The 19557-nt window shown below is 36.3% G+C and overlaps 1 protein-coding gene across 1 annotated transcript in view; it reads right to left on the reverse strand.

Moving 5' to 3' along the window:
• The window catches only part of VTA1 (vesicle trafficking 1), a 74228-nt gene that overhangs the window by 34823 nt on the left and 19848 nt on the right, over window positions 1-19557 (reverse strand). The window contains exons 3-5 of the mRNA XM_001502734.6: window positions 16918-17045; window positions 16200-16275; window positions 2563-2671 (exon numbers count right to left, since the gene is read on the reverse strand). Of these exons, the coding sequence (XP_001502784.1) occupies window positions 2563-2671; window positions 16200-16275; window positions 16918-17045 (313 nt within the window). The remainder of the gene's footprint in view (window positions 1-2562; window positions 2672-16199; window positions 16276-16917; window positions 17046-19557) is intronic.

Consider the following 19557-nt stretch of genomic DNA (forward strand, 5'->3'; position numbering starts at 1 on the left):
GCTTTCCCGTGTTAGAGGGTTTCCAGTGCACAGGTGATGGGAGTCCTGGAGGATCCCGTGGACGCGTGGCCCCTCCCCCCCTTCCCGCACCCACAGCAGTGATCCCAGTCTTTGGGGGAGGGAGTGAAGTTCTCTCCTACCCCGTTCCCGCTCCTCCGAGGGGGGCTCCAGCCTCTCCGCCCTCGGCTGTTTGGCTGCTGGGGGTCTCTGAGGATTCCAGTGCTATTAGGATATTTTTTGTTGGAATGTGGTTGCTCTTTTTTGTATGTTGGAGGGGAGAGAGTTCCAGGGAGCTCACCCTGCCATGACGCTGGCGTCACTTTCTGGAATAAAGCTTTTGAAATCAGTCCGTATTGTTGCATATGTCAACAGTTCTTTCCCTTTAATTGCTGAGTAGTATTCCACTACAAGGATGTTCCACAATTTTTAATCCATTCACAAACTGATGACATCTGGATTATTTCCACTTTTTGGCAATTACAAATAAAGCTGCTATAAACATTTATATACAGATCTCTGTGTGGACACACATTTGCATTTCTCTTGGGTAAATAAACACCTAGGAGTGGAACTGCTAGATCTAATGCTAAGTATATTTTTAATTTTATACAAAACTACCAAATTGTTTTCCTTTTCTATTCTCAAGAGCAATGTATCAGAGTTTCAGTTACTTGGCGTTCTTGTCAGCACTTGGTGCTATCAGCTTGTTAAATTTTAGCCCTAGATTCTAGTACGTATATAGAATATCTTGCTGCAGTCTTAATTTGTTTCTCCCTTTTGACTAAATATTTCAGCATCTCTTCAAATGCTTACACGCCACTCATTCATTCTTAAACAATATATGGAAATACTCAACATAGCTGTCATATTTTATCAGTGGATACCTATACAATATTGTACACATAAATATACCAGCACACAGAACTGGAATACAAGAGTCATCTGAAAAATTGTGAGGATAGCACAGATATGCAGATATCACTAAAATGGCCTAAAAGAACTAAATTATCATTAATTTCATCAGTGCACATTCACTCATGGGGCACTAACTGAGAAAATTTTAAGAAAGCGAAGAGGATTAATTTTCATAGAAGAATAGTGCTAACAAGCCATCCCCAGTACCAAGGACAATTGGTTTCACAAACAATTCTAGGAAGTATTTAAAGAAAAGATAATTCCAAGCTTATTTAAAATGTTTCAAAGCAGAAAAACACTAGAGACTTTCAAGTTATATTTATGAAGTAAGTGTAACACAGATATCAAAAAGTAAAACTAGACCAATTTTACTTATGAATGTCAATGAAAAAATCCTGAATGATATAGTAGGAGCAAACTGAATCCATCAGTATTAAAAAAAATACATCACGGCCAAATGGGGTTTATTACACAGTGTAAAGGTGGTTCAACATTTGGCAATCTTTTAATAGAATTCACCGTAATAGATCTAAGGAGATGGACTAGCCTGGAGCTGGCCAACTACGGCCAGCGGGTTGGCTGCCTGTTACTGTAAATAAAGTTTTACTGGAACACAGACGTGCTCATTTGATTGCTTATTGTCTGCGACTCCTTTTGCACTACAAGAGCAGAGATGAGCCACTGCAACAAAGACAGTATCACCTACAAGCCTAAAATATTTACTATCTGACCTTTCAAGAAAAAGTTTACCAACCCATGCATTTGATGATCATCTTTCACAGATGCCTAAAAGTTGTATAATCAAATGCAAGGATCATTTTGGAATTTTCTTAATTCAGAAAACAGTTATTGTTTTCGTTGTAACCGTCAATTTCCTATATGTCTAGTCAACAAAAACAAGTAAGTGAAAAACGTTTTTCCTTTTCTTTTCCATCACACATTAACTGAAAGGCCAAGTGAAAATTTTTTCATGATTTAATTTTATAAAACCACTTATAACATGATGGTGAAATTTTCCTATATATATTAAGTAAAAAAAGAAAAACACACAAAAAAACCCAAAACAGGTGCAGAAGAGTGTGTATTTGCCAACTGTGTGAAAGAAGGGGGATATATATATTCCTATTTACTTGTAAAGTCATAAAATATAATCTCTGTAAAGACAGACCAAAAAAACTAAAAACAATATTTATTTATTTGGGTTTCAGTAGGATCTGGGAAGACGAGGGAATAAGAAATTCACTTCCTATTTTTTATATACTATATAAATTTTGAACTATGTGAATGTTACTACCAGCCTCCCGCAAGAAAAACCTCAAATAGATATATTAAAAAAAGAATAGCTATGTTCTTTGTAGTTTGGAAATAATTTATATATTATAAACGAATTGCCTGTTCCATGTAGGAATGAAATCTGATAAGAGTTGCAGGAGATAGTCAAGCCATTTGTTGACAAAGACAGATATTAGAACAGTTTTGCCTTAATCTCTCCTGTCACTAAATTTATGATTTTATATCTAATTTACATGGACTTTGGACCTGACGGGGAAAGAAAATTGTATGGCTCTTTCTGAAGACTTTGAATCATAATATACTAAACAACTATGATTCTACTGAATCATCTTACTCAGATAAATAAATACATACCATTATCTTCTTCAATTCCAACAGGCCCTGCTTGAGGAGTCTCTCCATTCTTTAAACAATTATGGATATATGTTGCCTTCCACCTTGCATACTTCCTGTGTTTCACATTCTAAAAGAAATATTTTTATATTAATATTAGACCGCAGCAAAGAATCAACTAAAAATATAAAATTATGTTGACCTGTATCATATTTCTGAGATAAAACCCATTTTTGTATGGTACAGCTCTGAAAGGGTCTGGCAACCTCCCCACCTTACCACTGGATTCTACCAACTGTCTCGGGCTTGGCAGACTTCATAAAAACCTGTCTTCCCCAAAACACATGCCTTGTTCTCTTGTTCGGTTCTGTATTTCAGAAAAGGTCTGCAATGGAAATATGGGAGTGTCCTTCTAGCAAAACTTGCAACCCTTACGCACAGGGGAGGACTAGGTTGCATGGAATCTAAAATTAAATAGAAAAGATGCTAACAGAGTCAACTATATTCAACAAAGAGAAAAAAACTGATCTGGACAAACCTATGAAAACAAAAGGAAAACTCAGATGATGTAGTAAAGCAAGCAAACACACAGAGAGATACCCAGGCAAACTTGGCCTTTTAACCTGCAGTATGCTGTCTATAGCTCTGACTCCCAGTTACCTCAGTTCCACCAAGGGGAAGATAATACCTCGTGGGGTCGTTGTAAGAAGAACTAGAAATATCAGTGAGGAATCTGCTAGTTGCCTCTTCTTTCTTGCCTTAAAATTTATGCTATATGCTAGAAAATAAGATGAGATTTTGCTTTAAAAAATAACAGGAGTAAAATCTGTTGGAATTTGGGATGCGCCAGGGAGTTTTAGCTTATATTTTCAATTGACCTTATGATACTCATGGACCAGTGGGACTGGTATCAGCTGGGAGCTTGTGAGACAGGCAGAATCTTCAAGCCCATCCCAGACCTCCTGAATCGGAACCTGTGCTATAAGAAGACACCCCGGAGGTTTGTATGCACCAACTTGTGACCTCCCACTAAATTTGTTCCTCCAGGTCAGCAAATGGCAACTCCATTCTTGCAGCTGTTCAAGCCCAAACCCTTGGAGTTATTTTTGAGTCCTTTATTTCTCTAACACTCTACCAATAAATCTTTTAAATTCTGTCAGCTCTACATTCAAAATATACCCAAGTCCAACTGCACATCTTCTACTGCAAATTCTGGTCTGAACCAGCACTACCTTTCATTTTGATTATTTAATAATATATTAACGGGTCTCCCTATTTCCACCCTCGCTCATTACAACGAAAGGGGTAATACTTTTTAAACAGCAGTCAAATCCTATCAATTCTGTTTGAACTGCCCTCCCCACCCTCACCTCATATCATTCTCCTCACTCCAGATTCAGCCACATCGTCTTCCTTGCTATTTCTTCAACTTGAACACGTAACCTTTACTGTCTCAAAACCTTTGCACTTTCTCTTGCCTCTTCCTGGAACATGTGTATGATTCATTCTCTTATCTTTTTCAAGGCTCCTAAAACGTTGCCTTCTCAGTGAGGCCTTACCCAACCACCTTATTTATATATATATTTTATTTTTTTGAGGAAGATTAGCCCTGAGCTAACACCTGTTGCCAATCCTCCTCTTTTTGCTGAGGAAGACTGGCCCTGAGATAACACCCGTGCTCATCTTCCTCCACTTTATATGTGGGACGCCTGCCACAGCATTGCTTGCTGAGCAGTGCTATGTCCGCACCCGGGATCCGAACTGGAGAACCCCGGGCTGCCGAAGCGGAACATGCGAACTTAACTGCTGTGGCCCTGGGCCGGCCCCACCAACCACCTTATTTAAATTGACCCTCCCTATCCCTACCTTGAGTTTCCCTCTGACGCTTATCATTTGATATACTGTACTTTTTCTTTATTAATTTGTCTACAGTCTGTCTCCACCAGAGAAGCGTGATTCCCATTATGGCAGGGATTTTATCCATTGCTGTATTACTAGTGGCTAGAACTGGGCTTGGTATATACTAGAGCTTAACAAATATTTGGTGAATGAATAACTGGAGAGTAGATGTGGAATCCATGTTCTTTTTATCAAGTACCCCAAATGATTCTGAAGCTGGCTGTCCTGGAACTACACTGCGAGAAACACTGGACTGGAGTAAAACCTTTTTTGCTAACGAATAACTGTGAATGTTAAACCTGAGTATGCAGTTTGGCTGAGGCTTGCAGAGGAAGGCCAGCGGGAAGACAGGGTGTCAATGAACCCTGATAAAGTACAAAGAATGCAATACACAGGGGAGAGAATCCATAGCTCTCACAACATCTCAAAGTAGTGATATAAAAGAGATTAATAACCTCTTAATTTAATCGTAACATATGGGTAACACATACATACTCTTAATCCCTCAATTCTCCGAAGTATATTAAACAAACAACAAGGGCTCTATATAACGCCCACGAACACGGGACATAACACAATGAGAAATGCTTGAAAAACACAGCTTCAACGAATTAATCATCACAATGACTCATATACTGAAATATTTGTAACCACAAATTACATGTATTTCCTGATGGAGATTTATTCAATATTTTTATACTTTATATTTTTCAAAGCTACAAATTTTATAAAACAAGTTTTAAAAATGAGAGTAAAACTGTAACAAAAAATCATAACTATAATACTTAAATAATTCAATTTACTCTATTTTTATAATATTTGGAATGTATATTGAAGTAGCCAAAAGATTTCCAAAGGTATGGACATTAACTGTTTAATACTTAATCTACTGGGGTAAGAAAAAGAACCATTACCTTTTGAAAAAAGAAAATATATATATAGTTTTGTGAAATAATTTTTTATTTTATATAATTTCATCAAGCTTAGAGAAAAGTTTTGTTTTTTGTTTTTTTAAGATTTTTCCTTTTTCTCTCCAAAGCCCCCCGGTACACAGTTGTGTATTTTTAGTTGTGGGTCCTTCCAGTTGTGGCATGCGGGATGCCGCCTCAGCATGGCTTGATGAGTGGCTCCATGTCTGCGACCAGGATCCTAACCGGCGAGACCCTGAGCTGCCGAAGCTGAGCTCATGAACCTAAACACTCAGCCACGGGGCCGGCCTCGAGAAAAGTTTTAAGAACAGTACAAGATACTTCAATATACTTTTCACTCAGATTCCCCTGTTTACATCTTTCTTTGTTTGTTTTATCTATTTATACATGCATATTACTTACTATGAATATATTAATATACAATCTATTTATTTAGATATATGCATTTTTTCCTGTACCATTTAAGAGTAAGTTGGAAGTCACTCTGTCCCTTTACCCTTTCGTTATGCACTTCCTAAGATCAAGGACAACCACACACAATGGTTATTAAAATCAGGAAATTTAACACTTATAGAAGAATACTGTTTGATCCACAGTCCCAATAAATTCTGTCAGCTGTCCCAATGACATCCTCAGGAGTTATGCCTCCCCTGGGTCCATCTGTCTTAAGAAGCATGTGTTATTTAGCTGTCATGTCTGCTAAGTCTTTAATCTGGAACAGCCTTTCGTTTCTTGACCAAGGACATTTAAAAAAATACCAGCCTGTTGTGAAATGTCGAATAATTTGTATTTGTTTGATGTTTCCTCGTGATTAGGTTCAGGTTATGCATTTTTGGCAGGATTAGCACTGAAGTGATGTTTGCCTTTCTCACTTCATCTTATTAGGAGGCACATGATACTGGTTGGTCTCAATATTGTTTGTGTTGAGTTTGATGACCTGGTTAAAGTAGTGTCAGACGTTTCTCCATTACAGACTTACTATTTTCCCCTTTAAAATTAACAAGCAATTTGAGGGGAGATATTTAAGGACTAATGTAAATATCCTGCTCTTCATCAAACTTTCAACCCACTAGTTTTAAACCCCATTAATGATTTCTAACTCCATCATTATTTCTATATTTATGAGTTAGAATTCTACTGTAAACAGTCTTCTCTGTTCTTCCATTATTTATTTCACTGTATGTTTCAGTGCGGACTCATGGATTCTTTTTCATTCAGTAGGTTATCATCTATTAATATCATTCTTATTTTGATGCTCAAATTGTCCCTGACTTGGACAGTGGGAACCCATTCAAGTTGCTTCTGCATCCTTTTATTACGTCCCCAAGATTATGTGAACACTTCTTTACTTTCTGGCACAAGAAGAAGGTCCAGCTTCATCCAGTACGTTCCCTGATCCAGCCCTCGATTCAGCCCTTTCTACAAGAGCTCTAGTTCCTTTTACAGATGGATGGTATTCAGAACCCAAAATTAGGCACAAGGGGTGCTCACTGCTGCTGGTACTTCGTAGCTCCTAGGTTAGTTCAGTACAGAGATAGAGGAAATCTGTTTTATGTGTGCATATACACACATCTATGTATATATGCTGTATATACACAAATACATGCATATATTGTAGGTAAAACATTTATAGTATCCATATATACTATCGATATACATATATCTCTTTTGCTCTATTCCTCTATATAATATACTTAAAAACATGAATTAATATGGACATCTCCAATTCCAATCGAACACCATAATACAATCTCATCTTCTCCCATCTCATATTATAACTTCTTTCCCTAGAAGCGAGAAAGCTGGCTCCCCCAATACATTTACTCGTTTGCTCAATCCTATAATACAGAGGAAGCAGTTTTAGAATTGCCAACCCAATACCATCAAGAAAAACAAAACTTAGAAAAAATAGTTCAATCTTCAACTATAAATATTTTTTGCAGTAAAACTGACATACCTTGAGATGCATGAGTTTTAATAGATAAGCCTGTGTAAAACATACTCCTATCAAAATATAACACTTCCAGTTTCCTAGAAAGTTACTTTATATCCATTTCCAGAACAATTTCCCCTTGTTATACATGACAAAAAGCATCCTATTTTTTTTCACTAGAATAAATTTGTCTATTGTGGTACTTTCTATAAAGGGAATCATACAGTTTGTATTCTCTTGAGTCTTCTTTTGCTCAGCATAATATCTACAAAATTCATCCACGTTGTAAGGCATATCAGTAGTCCCTTTTTATTTCCTAGTAACAGCACAATTTACTTATCATTTCCAGATGTTGGGGGACATCTGGGTTGTTTCCAGTTTGGGGTTATTATGAGTAAAGTTCCTATGAGCACTCTTGAACAAGTCTTTTTCTAGTCATACGTTTCCATTTCTCTTGGATAAACACCAAAGAGGAAATGATGGGTAAAAGGGTAGGTGTAAGTTCACCCTTATAAAAATCTGCCGAATCTCTTCCCAAAGTGGTAATAACACCTAACATTTTCACCTAGCAATGTATGAAAGCTCTTGTTTTTCCACATTCTAACCAATACTTGATGTGGCCAGTCTTTATTCATTTTAATTTTACTGTTTTTAAATTACTTATTCTATTGATGACTGAGGGGAGATGTTAAAATCTCCAACTATGATTAAGAATTTTTCTATATTTTTCTTTTATTTCTATCAATTTTTGTTTCATACAGTTTAAAACTCTGTTACTAGGTGCACAGACATTTATAACTATAATATCTTCTTGATGAACTAAACCCTTTATCATCACAAAATGTCCCATTTTACCTCTAGTAACACACCTTCTTAAAATATACTTTGTTTAATATTAATATGGCCACTTGGGATTTGTTTACTTAGTATGTGCATTAAATATTTTTTCCTATCCTTTCATTTTCAAAATATCTGTGTCTGTTTTTGAAAGGCATCTCTTGTAAACAATGTAAGTTATGGATTGCATTTTTATCGTTTGAAAATCTCTACTTTTAAATTTGAGTGTTAATCCACTTACATATACAGGATGTATTGATACAACAGCTATATTTAGGCCTAAACTTTGTTATTTGTTTTATATTAGGCATCTCTGTTTTTGTTTCCTTCTTTCCTTTCCTTGACTTCTTTTGGGTTTACCAAATATACATCTAGTTATAATAATTTTTACTTAGTCATGTATCTTTTAAAGAAATGAACAAAAGAAAAAGTATATAGTTTTTTATATACTTACTTACTATGTCTACATTTTATTCCTTCCTGTAAATCCAAGTTGCCATCTAGTACCGTTTTCCTTCAGCCTGAAAAACTTACTTTCTGCTGTTCTTTAGCTCTTTAGATGTTTAGTGCAGATTTGCTAGCAATGAATTAATTTGCCTGAAAAGGTCCTATTTTACTTTCATTTTTTGAAGGATAGCTTCATTCTATATAGAATTCTAAGTTGACAGGGTTTTTTCGCTTGTTCGTTTTTTCTTTCAGTACTTTAAAAATGTCAATGTCATCATCCTCTTGCCAGCACTTTTCTAAAAAGTGAGAAGTTAACCATCCTTCAAAGCACTGTTCCCTTGTGTGTAATGTAATGTGTTGTTTCCCAAGACTGCTCTTCCAGGGTTTTCTCTTCCACCACCAACCTGCACTGGTTTGATCACGTGTTCTCAGGTATGGTTCTCTTTGTATTTATTTTACTTGGTGTTCACTGAGCTTCTTGGATCCATAACTGTTTTTTCACCCAGTTTAGGAAATCGATGGTCTTATTTCTTCAAACATCTTTTTCTTCTACATTTTCTTTCTACTTTCTTTTCTGGGACTCCAGCTGCACATGTTGGACCTCCAAATATAGCAGTAATAATACACAATGCCTATTTATTTCTGAATAAAGTCATCTTAATAATAAGATTGAGCAGTTTAGGATAGTTTTCATTAAAATTTTCATATATTTGCTTATGTCCTCTCTAAATATAGTACACTAGAACATCACCCATCAACTAATAAAAACAAGAAGTAATGTTTTCTAAGCATTTACTATATGCTAGGCAATTTGCTGAAGGCTTTACAAGCATTTTTCATTTGAAATCCAGGATAACTTGATGAAGTAGGTATTACAATTTTTTTCATGTTACCGATGTGCGGAACAGGCTTACATAAGTCAAATAACTTACCCAAAGTCACACAGTTATGAAGAGGCATATGGAATTTTGAGACCAATGCCTGTAGTATTCTTAACCACATTACACTAACACTGCATGTGAAAATGTGGAAAGATGCTCCATTCATTCACAATTAGTTGAATATTAGGTGTAAGACACGGTTCTTGGCAACTATTATATAAAAGTGTGTACAAGATACATAGAATTCCTACTCTAGTAAGAGAGACAATAGTACCCTCATGTTTTTCTATTTATTTTTATAATTACTAAGAAGACGACCTTCAGTGTACAATGACAGCATGAAAACCGAAGGTACGGTCTATGTACAGAACACATGCTTTTGTAATTAGATAAATTTCTCCCACTCTACTATGGTTTTTTAGGCTAGCAATGACATGTTGCTTAATTCAGAACCTTCCAGTGCAAATGGATGCCTTAAAAGACTACATCCTTTGCAGCCAGCTATTTAAGTACATGATCATTCCAGTAACGTTACAGCCCTGTTTTTCAAGCACAGAGTGTCCCAGACTGGGATAGAAACAGGACTCCCTGGGGGCATCCCTGGAGGGATCTAGGTCAGTGCCAATCAAAATGTGGTCCCAGAATGAGTGCTGGTCTGCAAACTCTTTACCAATTTGTGGCAAGATAGTACAGAAAAAGAGAGTATTTGGGAAACACAAATTAAGTTTGCATTTTATGTGTCTTTGTAAATTTCATTTTTCTAGTTCTTCACTTATTGCTTGTATTTTACAAAACAATCAGTCTGCAACGGAATGGAAATAAAGAAGAAAAATAAAAGCTGGACCTTTATCACAGAGAGTTTGAGAATACTGTTCTGGGCCATAGCATCTAGGAACAAAGTACTCATATCTGTCTGATTCTCAGTTTTCTCATTGTGATTCAAAGTTGTGACAGATGAACAAGATATACCTAAAGCGTCTAAGCACAGAGCCAGGCAAATGATAGGAGTGGACCCCTTCCACGTATTTCATCATTACTACACCACATATCCTCACAGTGAGTTATTCTGCTTTTCTTCCCCAGTTAGACACAGGCTCTGTGAGGGCAGGAAAGCATCTCTATTCAACTGATTCCCCCAAATTAGCAGGAACTCAGTAGATAAGAACAGTTTTATTATCCTTTACCTGCCATTCCCACATTCTTCTTAAGTCAGCAGTATTAAACTTAAATCAAAGACTATGAAGGAAAAAAAGCAGATTGATACATTGCTAGAAGTGAAATAAATCTAAAACACAGTAAAAGGCAGCCTATCACCAATACTGGCCATAAATAGATTACACAAGAAGCTACAGTAGGATAATAAAATATTCATGTTTTGAACATCCTTTGCTTTAAAACACAAAATTAAAAACTTTAATATATACTCTGGTGACTCTATACCTAAAACTGATACACTGATTTCAAGACAGCTATAGGAATGCTGGAAGTTTACTTAACAATGAATTAGACACTGAAATGGAATTATATAAGGCACATTTAAAAGAGTATTTAATCTATTTAATGATTTAATGTATAACTAAAAGAGAGACAGGAGAGTTAAAAAACAGAATATTGGCAGATAAAATATTAAAAAAAAGAACAGTTAAGACTAAAGAAAATACTGGTTTTATTTATTTTTGTGCAACTATGAATAATGATGTGAAATTAAAAGGGAAAAAAATCAGAAAATAGACCAAGAAAAATGCTATGAGAAAAGGAGATCTATTAGATTTTAGAAGAGGTATGAAGGAAGTTCCGTGTAAACAAGTCTGAACATTATCTCCATCTGCAGTTAGAAAAATGAAAAGCTAAACTATAGCCACTTTTGAAATATCAACTAATTAGCCACTGTTTTTACGCAGAGATTTTACTCAGTGTGCAAATTTAGACAATGCCAAAGAAGACATAAGAGGAGAATAAGACAAAGTCCCTTCTTCAAGAACCTGAAGTTTAATCTACTCCGAAATATAATATATAAAATTTAAGTCAATACATTTCTAGCGTAATATCCATACAGTTGAGAGTGTAAGGGTGGCAGAGTTGAGAGAATGGAGAAATTCATATAAGGGCTGGAATAACGTAGCTAAGACTCAAAGAGAACGTAAGACTTAAGAAAAGCAGCCTAGACACAGGAAGCCCCCAAGGGTGGAAGCTGAGAGGCGGTAAGCAGACTGGTCTGCCATGCATGAAGCAGGATTGGTAGGAAGGAGCCTGAGGAGGAGCCTGGGCTTGCAATGACCTGAAATGAAAAGTCCCTGGAGGTTCTTTAATGAAACAATGACAGACAATAGGTTGCAGGGGAAAAGAGCCCAAAAAAGGGAAAACTACTTAATCAGGGAAATTGCAGTAATGTAGCTTGTGAACCAGTTGCCTTTTTAAAGAAGGCTGGAATGTTAGGAAGACTCAAAATCTCTATGCACAAAGGTCATACAGGCGGCCTCAGGTGTTCAGCCTGCATTCCTACACTGACTACCCCCATATATGGCTATGCTGTATTTCTTCTCCCTTCTTCCTACCAGAAATCTGTTCCCTGCCATCATAATTTTCAGTGGTTCTACTTCTAGCATTTGTATAACTTATATAATTTGTTTACGCCCCCTCCTTTTGCAGCTTCTAATCTAAAACCATTTTTGCTTCTCTTTTTTCTTTTCTGTCTGCTTTTTTCAAGATTGTTTTTTATTCTCCTTTTCTTTCATTTCTCACATGCTTAGAGCATAAAATCATAGACTGGCAGAGCTGTAAAGGACCTCAGAGATCCACTCATCCATGTTTCCCATTTTACAGAAGAAAAACCAAGTTAAGTAAAATGACTTGTAGGTTTGGAGTATAGTGGGGCTAGGCTCTGACAACTACTGTCTCTTTTCTTTTAGAATAAATTTTCAGAATGATATGGAAAAACCATAACATTTTCTAAACTTTAAAAAATATAATTTAGGGCCAGCCTGGTGGTGTGGTGGTTAAGTTCACGAGCTCCACTTGAGCAGTCTGAGGTTTTCAGGTTTGGATCCCATGTATGGACCTACACACCACCCATCAAGCCATGCTGTGGCGGTGTCTCACACACAAAACAGAGGAAGACTGGCACAGATGTTAGTTCAGGGACAATCTTCCTCACCAAAAAAACCCACTAAAATATATATATATATATATATATAAAAAACATTTAAAAACGACTATCTTGATTATAAAGATGATAAAATTAAAAGGTAATTTAAAAATACACACAAAAAATTATAAGACAATTCTAATGCCTTCCTCCTCCCTATTTTCTGTCATTACTGCTGATTTCAGTGTTTTTCAAACAGCATTCTTCGAGAAGCAAGGAAAACAACAATTTCTGAAGTTTCAGCTTTGATAAAAAGCTATGGAATATTATGCAGTTAATAACATGACTGCATTTCTTTTATAAATGAACAAATAAATTACCATAGGTCCTGAAATATATCCACAGGAGTATATATATACTTTTAAAAAACTGCCAACCTGAAATCCTTAAACTCATTCTTTTCCCACCTTTCTGTTTCCTGTCTTTGTCTCTGCTGGTGTTTTAAAAGCACCGGGTAAACTACGGTAGCGGTGGAGAGGAAGGAATAAGTTAAAATTGCGAAATGCTTTGACTAACCAGTTTACATCCACAGCTTTTACAACATTTCATCTTTTTAATACTCATTATGAAATAAATAACGTTACAATAGCTATGTCTCGTCTTGGGCATACAGTGCTTTATCCCAAGTCAATAAATACAAGCCTGAGATTTTTGAGACAATAATGAGAACCTATGAGAGGGTTGATGTTGATTGCAACCTTGCTTATTTGTACTGGCAAGAGTGGTAAAGTCACAGCCAGAGTGGATTCCTCCTTATTCCACTCAGTGAAGCATTATTTAAAATTATTTGATATTTTAAAGCATTGTTGTGAAAAACCTAGCTCTCAGTAATAAGGATGAAGATGCCATTTCTAGAAATGGGAAATGATGGAATAAAGAACAGCGTGAAAAGAGAATGTGAAACTAGACTGATCAAACTGGTTGCCCTGGGGATTATGCTAACGGCATATGGACAGGCATACCAGTCTTTTACTTTCCTTCTTGGCTGACTTCACATATTCAGTCAATCTTACCTTATGGTCAAAATTCAGTTCACCAGTCTTATAAGGATAAGATTGTTGTATAATAATGAATATCAGAAACGTCAGTATTGTGTGTTGAACAATTTGTAAATTTTGATATACACACTTTTGCTGGATATACAAACTTTTTGGTAACTGACATATGTAAGGTATTGAAAAGCACCTACAAATAATTACATATTGTGTATACACACATTTTCTAATTTTAATATTCAGGATTTACATAAAGGCCCAAAGAACAAACCTCAGCCAAATCAAATAACTACAGGGACTTCCTTTCCACGCTGGCCTTAGAATGCCTAATTTCTTTTCTCTGTACCATTTCAGACCCCTTCAGCCAGGTGGGTCTTCACCCACCAACACAGACACTGTTTCCTACTTCAGTCTAGCCCCAGTGCAGGGCAGAAGAGCAGAGGTAGCAGGCTGGGTGGTGAGACAGGAAAAGAAAAGAGTGCCGACATTCTGGGAAAATGCCCCTTTTACTCTTAAGCTACATATATTCTTTAGTATCCTCAGTCTCTAAACAAATCTTTCCCCAAATGCTTTTGAAGTCCTCTCATTTGCCCCATTTAGAGTCCCTGCCCCAGCTTCTACGTTCAAATAACTAAGGAAGCTGTGCTTTGTAAGGATATAAACCTAGAATTTTCTTCTGAAATGCTGATGAATCGTATGCTAATTATGTGTGGAGGTATTTGTGTCTCTTAAGTAAAACAACAACAACCAAAAAACCCCCTATATTACCCACCATTACTCACTAAGACTAAGACTTCTGGACACGTTGTTCTTTTTCCTGTATCTATTACTTTACCTATTATCTGGGGTCCCCACTGTCGGCAGTTATAACTTCAAAGGATGCTCAAATTTTAAAACCAAAGTCTGAACATAATATTTCCCTCAAATCACAAACAACGCACCTTGTATGAAGCTCCTCAGTCATTAACTACTCCTTCTGCCAAATGACTTGTAATTCTTCCTCACCCCAGTTCGTTCTACAGATTCCTATCATACAAAGCACCTAAGGCATGGTCCTTTATCCAAAAACACACTAAGTGTGAAATTTCAGGCCTCCAGGATCTGTCTGATCTGGTTTATGACTTACATTTCTAATTCCAAGTCTCATTATTCTCCTCCACCCACCTGGTACTCTCTAAGACCTTCCTAAACTATGCAAAGCTTTCTGTAATGCCATGTTTAAATCACCTCTGTACCCTCAAGTATCTAGAATAGTGCCCCATACTAGTAAAACAGAGGAAAAGAAATCCAGATAAGTGATAAAAGGTGATGGCAGCAGAAAAGGAGCCCCACAGAATGGATCCACATGGCCCTCAGTAAACACAAAAGTGATACCCCTGAGCAGCATTTCAGGTTTTCACACTCCAGGCCTGTTTTTCTTATACTTCTCCAACTCAAGAAAACTTGACAGCAGTGGCTCTCAAGGGGCATTGTCCCATACCCTAGAGGGTGTTCTGGAAATATCTGGGGGTGGTTTCTGTTATCTGAATGACTGGGGAAAGCTGTGGAGGCCAGGGCCAGGGAGGCTTGATGCTGTGAAATAAAAGGGACAGTCACACACTATAAAAATTGCCTCTCATTTGGCACAATTTTGAAATGTTCTGTACATTTCTGCCGACACAAAATCTCAGCTTATAACCATGAGGCTTAACTTGATTTTACATATGAAGAACTTTTTGCACAGTTTTGATATATTATTTTATGAAAATGCGATCTTCTAGATAGACTGTACTTTGGTTTGTTTGGAATTTTACTACCAGCTGCTCATCATTTTGAAAAAATCATACTACACAAAGTAATGTTCTTCGTAGATTTCAAATCACTAAGATAGCATGCACCTATCAGTCTCATTTATGGCTCTCTTTCTTTCTTTCTCTCTTTCTCTTCCTAGATTAATCACTCTCCCATCAGAAAATAAATTTTCCATGCCGACGGTGAAGCCCACCAGCAAGAAAGAACAGCACTGAACTGACAACAAGTCTGTCACAGCCTCCCTGTGCTCACGTGTGAGATGAGCATGTGCTCCACTTATCCCAGGGGTTACAGGAAACAGACATAAGATGGATATGAAGCATCCAGTAAAACATCAAGTTCTATATGTATTCTACAACAGAAACAAATCAGAAATAATAATACTTCTGACCAGAAATGAAATAGGAAAAAGAAACAGTCCTAAAAAGTCTCTACTTCTAGTACGCTGACCAAATAACAGTATAGAAATTTAACAGCAAACAGGATTAGGAATATTTACACTTAACAAAATCAAACTTTAAACCCGTGCTGCCCAATACAGTAGCCATGTATTTGCTAAAGTGGAAAATACACACTGGATTTAAAGAACTTATTACAAAAAAAATATACATTTTAAAAATAATTTCATCTTTTGTTTTTACTTTTTAAAACGTGGCTAGTAGAAAATTTAAAACTTTATTCTTTGCTTACACCACATTCCTGATGAACACGCTGCTTAAAATAAACAATGAAATAACAAAACTGGTAAAGAGAAACAATGTGGATGTTCAGCTAATAAGACAATAAAGAATGTACACTCACTTCCTCAGTGAGTTCTCCAAACACTGTTATGACATCTATTAAAAGACTTGCCGTATAGAAGGACTTGATCATGTTTCTGGAAGAGAAAAGAGAGCTGGTCTAGTTCAAATGAAAAACATTAAGATGTAGAATTAGTCATGTAGCTTTAAGGAAAAAATTCCAGTGTTTTAAAATAAAATCAGATTTCAAGAACACAATGGAGCGCCTTTTGTAATCTCTCATCAGGAGAAAGTAACAACACTCATATTGCAAGTAAATATGCTACAGTAAGGTTTTATAGTGATTTTAGAAAGTGTAACTACAGCATTATCTGAACGCATATCAAACCATGTGCATCTCTTTGCATTTAAGTATTATTATAATAATGACAAATCATTTGAATTGGTAGGGGTGGGAATTTCTAAAATCAATTATCATTTAACCAGGCTGTTTTTGGCTGAAATCAACTCTTCGACCTGACTAAACGTTAAAGAATGGCTAGTGAGGGCATATTTACTGAGAAGCTGAATCTGTCCTGCGTCCTCTTCTTCCTTCAGCCCCTTCTCTAAAAGGACAGAATTGCTCTCAGAATCCAAAATCATTCTGAGATTTATAAGTAATTAAAAGAAAAATCTTAATCATTAATCAGGAAGTCTGAAAGTGTTCAACAGAAAACTGGATAATTCTGGTTACACAGTAACTAAATGTGTAATTTTTATTTTCCTCTTTCTTTACTTACTTGTGAAATCGCCCAGCACGATCTTCATTATCTGCATACAAAAACATTTTCAAAGCGTAATTCTCCAAATGGGCAGAACCAACTATTTCTTGAGTAATAGCTTCATTATCACCCAGCTGTTTCTTAAGCTAAAATAAAATCAGATACAAAGCTTATGATTTTGGACTCACAAAAGTGTATGCGTTAAGTACAAACAATCCTAATAATCACTTTAAGTAAATTATTTTACTTTCATTTCAGTAAAAGACATCAATGAAATCTTGCAAAAAGAAAATTGCTCTGCCTCAGCCCAAAGTATTTAAAACAAAATCCAAAGTGTACAGAATTTTCAAGAAACACACTCATGATAACCTGAAAGTATAATTTAGCTTTAAAAAACAAAATAGCCAAGAAGAAAAAGATAACACATCCAACTATCTATGTAAAGCATCAGGCAAATATTTCAAAATAATGTATCATCCAATGTACTATATCAGGTATCCTAAATACAGAATTAGGAAATTCTTTCCTAATCATATATAATTTAAAATTTTAATTTATTCCCATTTCAATTTCTTCTATCAAACATAAAAAAAAAGCCTTAGAAAGATCATTATATCCTAAAATAGTATCTCTCAGAGGACACTGTGTAAAAAGAGATCTAATTCTAAGAAAGGTATATGACAAACTTAGAATAGGATTATGGAAGTCTTAAAAATTTAGATAAATATATACCTAAATCAACACAATTTACAACTATATAAACTTCAAGTCAGTATATTTCTTTCCTACACGCACAATAATTCAAAGTATTTTAAAAGCAACAAAGTTCCTACATTTTACTCAGACTGTCATATTGAATAAAATGACCTCCTGGAATATTCGATCTGAGCACCACACTACTGTTTAAAAATTGCTTTTTGGGGGGGGGGGAAGATTAGCCCTGAGCTAACATCTGCTGCCAATCCTCCTGTTTTTGCTGAGGAAGACTGGCCCTGAGCCAACATCTGTGCCCATCTTCCTCTACTTCATATGTGGGACGCCTACCACAGCACGGCTTGCCAAGCGGTGCCATGTCTGCACCTGGGATCTGAACCAGCGAACCTCTGGCTGCCGAAGCGGAATGTGCAAACTTAACTGCTGTGCCACCGGGCTGGCCCCTAAAAATTGCTTTTTTAAAAGACGTTATAAAGTAGAAACTTAAATTTAAAAAAGGCCTTAGGATTTTTCATAAAATTAACAAAGTAAATATTCTCATAATTACAACAGAGTAATTCAAGGTCCAGAAGAGATTTACTGTTGGAAGTTAAGGACATTTTGGCTCTGCTTATCCTGAACAAAATCAGAAAGAAGCCCCACATATGACATTAGTTTACTGTATCCAAATTGTGAAATAATTTAATTCTAGAGGCGAATTTGATTGTAGAAAAATTTAGTGGGAGTAGGTCACTTCATCTCATCTCCAACATAAAACCTCTGACGACAAAAAAAAACCCATATACTCGAAGTTTTCCAACTGTAATGTAAACACTACAGCACAGGCAGATGCGCTCTCACTACATAATAAACTTACTGGTTATTTAATTTAGATGACGATAAACTCCTGATGAGCCCCTTTATAAAATAAATGCGATTTTATACTTTGCTCATGATAAAGAAATGTTTGAGTTTTGTCTATCTATAAGCTATTATTATTTTAGCTATTATTGTTATACTATGAAATTAATAAAGAGATCTATTCTATATCAAATGTCTGTTACAGATGGGAATTTATGAACGGACTGCTATGTGTGAAACACATTCTTCCCCTCACCTCCTCACTCCACCCTCCGAGAAAAGAGGACTCAAATTCTTCCTGCATCCATAGAAGCAGTGTTAGAAGTGGAAGACCAAACAGGCTCCAAGGGCAGCTGAGTTCCCATCAGTGGCGCCACCAGGCCCACCTTGGGTGGTTAACAGTAGCAGATGACAGAGGCTCTGGGTCAGAAGGCCAGACAGCCATACCAAGTTAGAGAGAACACTATTGCCCACAGCTGCTTAATACATGGCCACTGCTTTGAAGTGAATAACTTCTAACATTTATAAAAGCTCTGGGATGACTAGTATAAATGCTTTGATTTTTAATAAAGCTAAATTTTGTCTCTCTAAACAAAAGAATGCAAATGATCGAATAAACATTTAGGTTTCTAATTCTCTTGAGCAAGTCACATAACTAAGTAAGGAAATAAAAAGTAAGCTGCAGCTATTAATATAACAGCCTTGGAGATGAATTAATGAGTAGACGTTGACATTGTTAAAAGAGGAACAGTGAGGGCTGGGCACGGGAGACACAGGGTGGAGCCCTGATCACTAAGTGAGATTTCTGCCTTCCTGATGTACTGACATCCAATCCAACCCATTCAGTTTTTCCTGGATTGGCGCCTCTACATAACCTGTGAAATTACATCAGGGTTCAAGAAGGTGAGTCATTAGTCATCTGCCACCTTTCTGCTAGCAGGGGAGAATGCTTGGACCATAAGAGTATCTTGTCTTGGGACCAGGAGTGGGATGAGGAGAAAACAGGCAACAGGCAACTGATATAATTTCCTTCATTGTCCCTTTCACTAAATAAATAGTCCATTTCATTATTACAAGAGCTATTTAAGAATTCCCAAATCAATC

Source organism: Equus caballus, chromosome 31 (genome assembly GCF_041296265.1).
Source record: "Equus caballus isolate H_3958 breed thoroughbred chromosome 31, TB-T2T, whole genome shotgun sequence".
NCBI classification, from domain to species: Eukaryota; Metazoa; Chordata; class Mammalia; order Perissodactyla; family Equidae; genus Equus; species Equus caballus.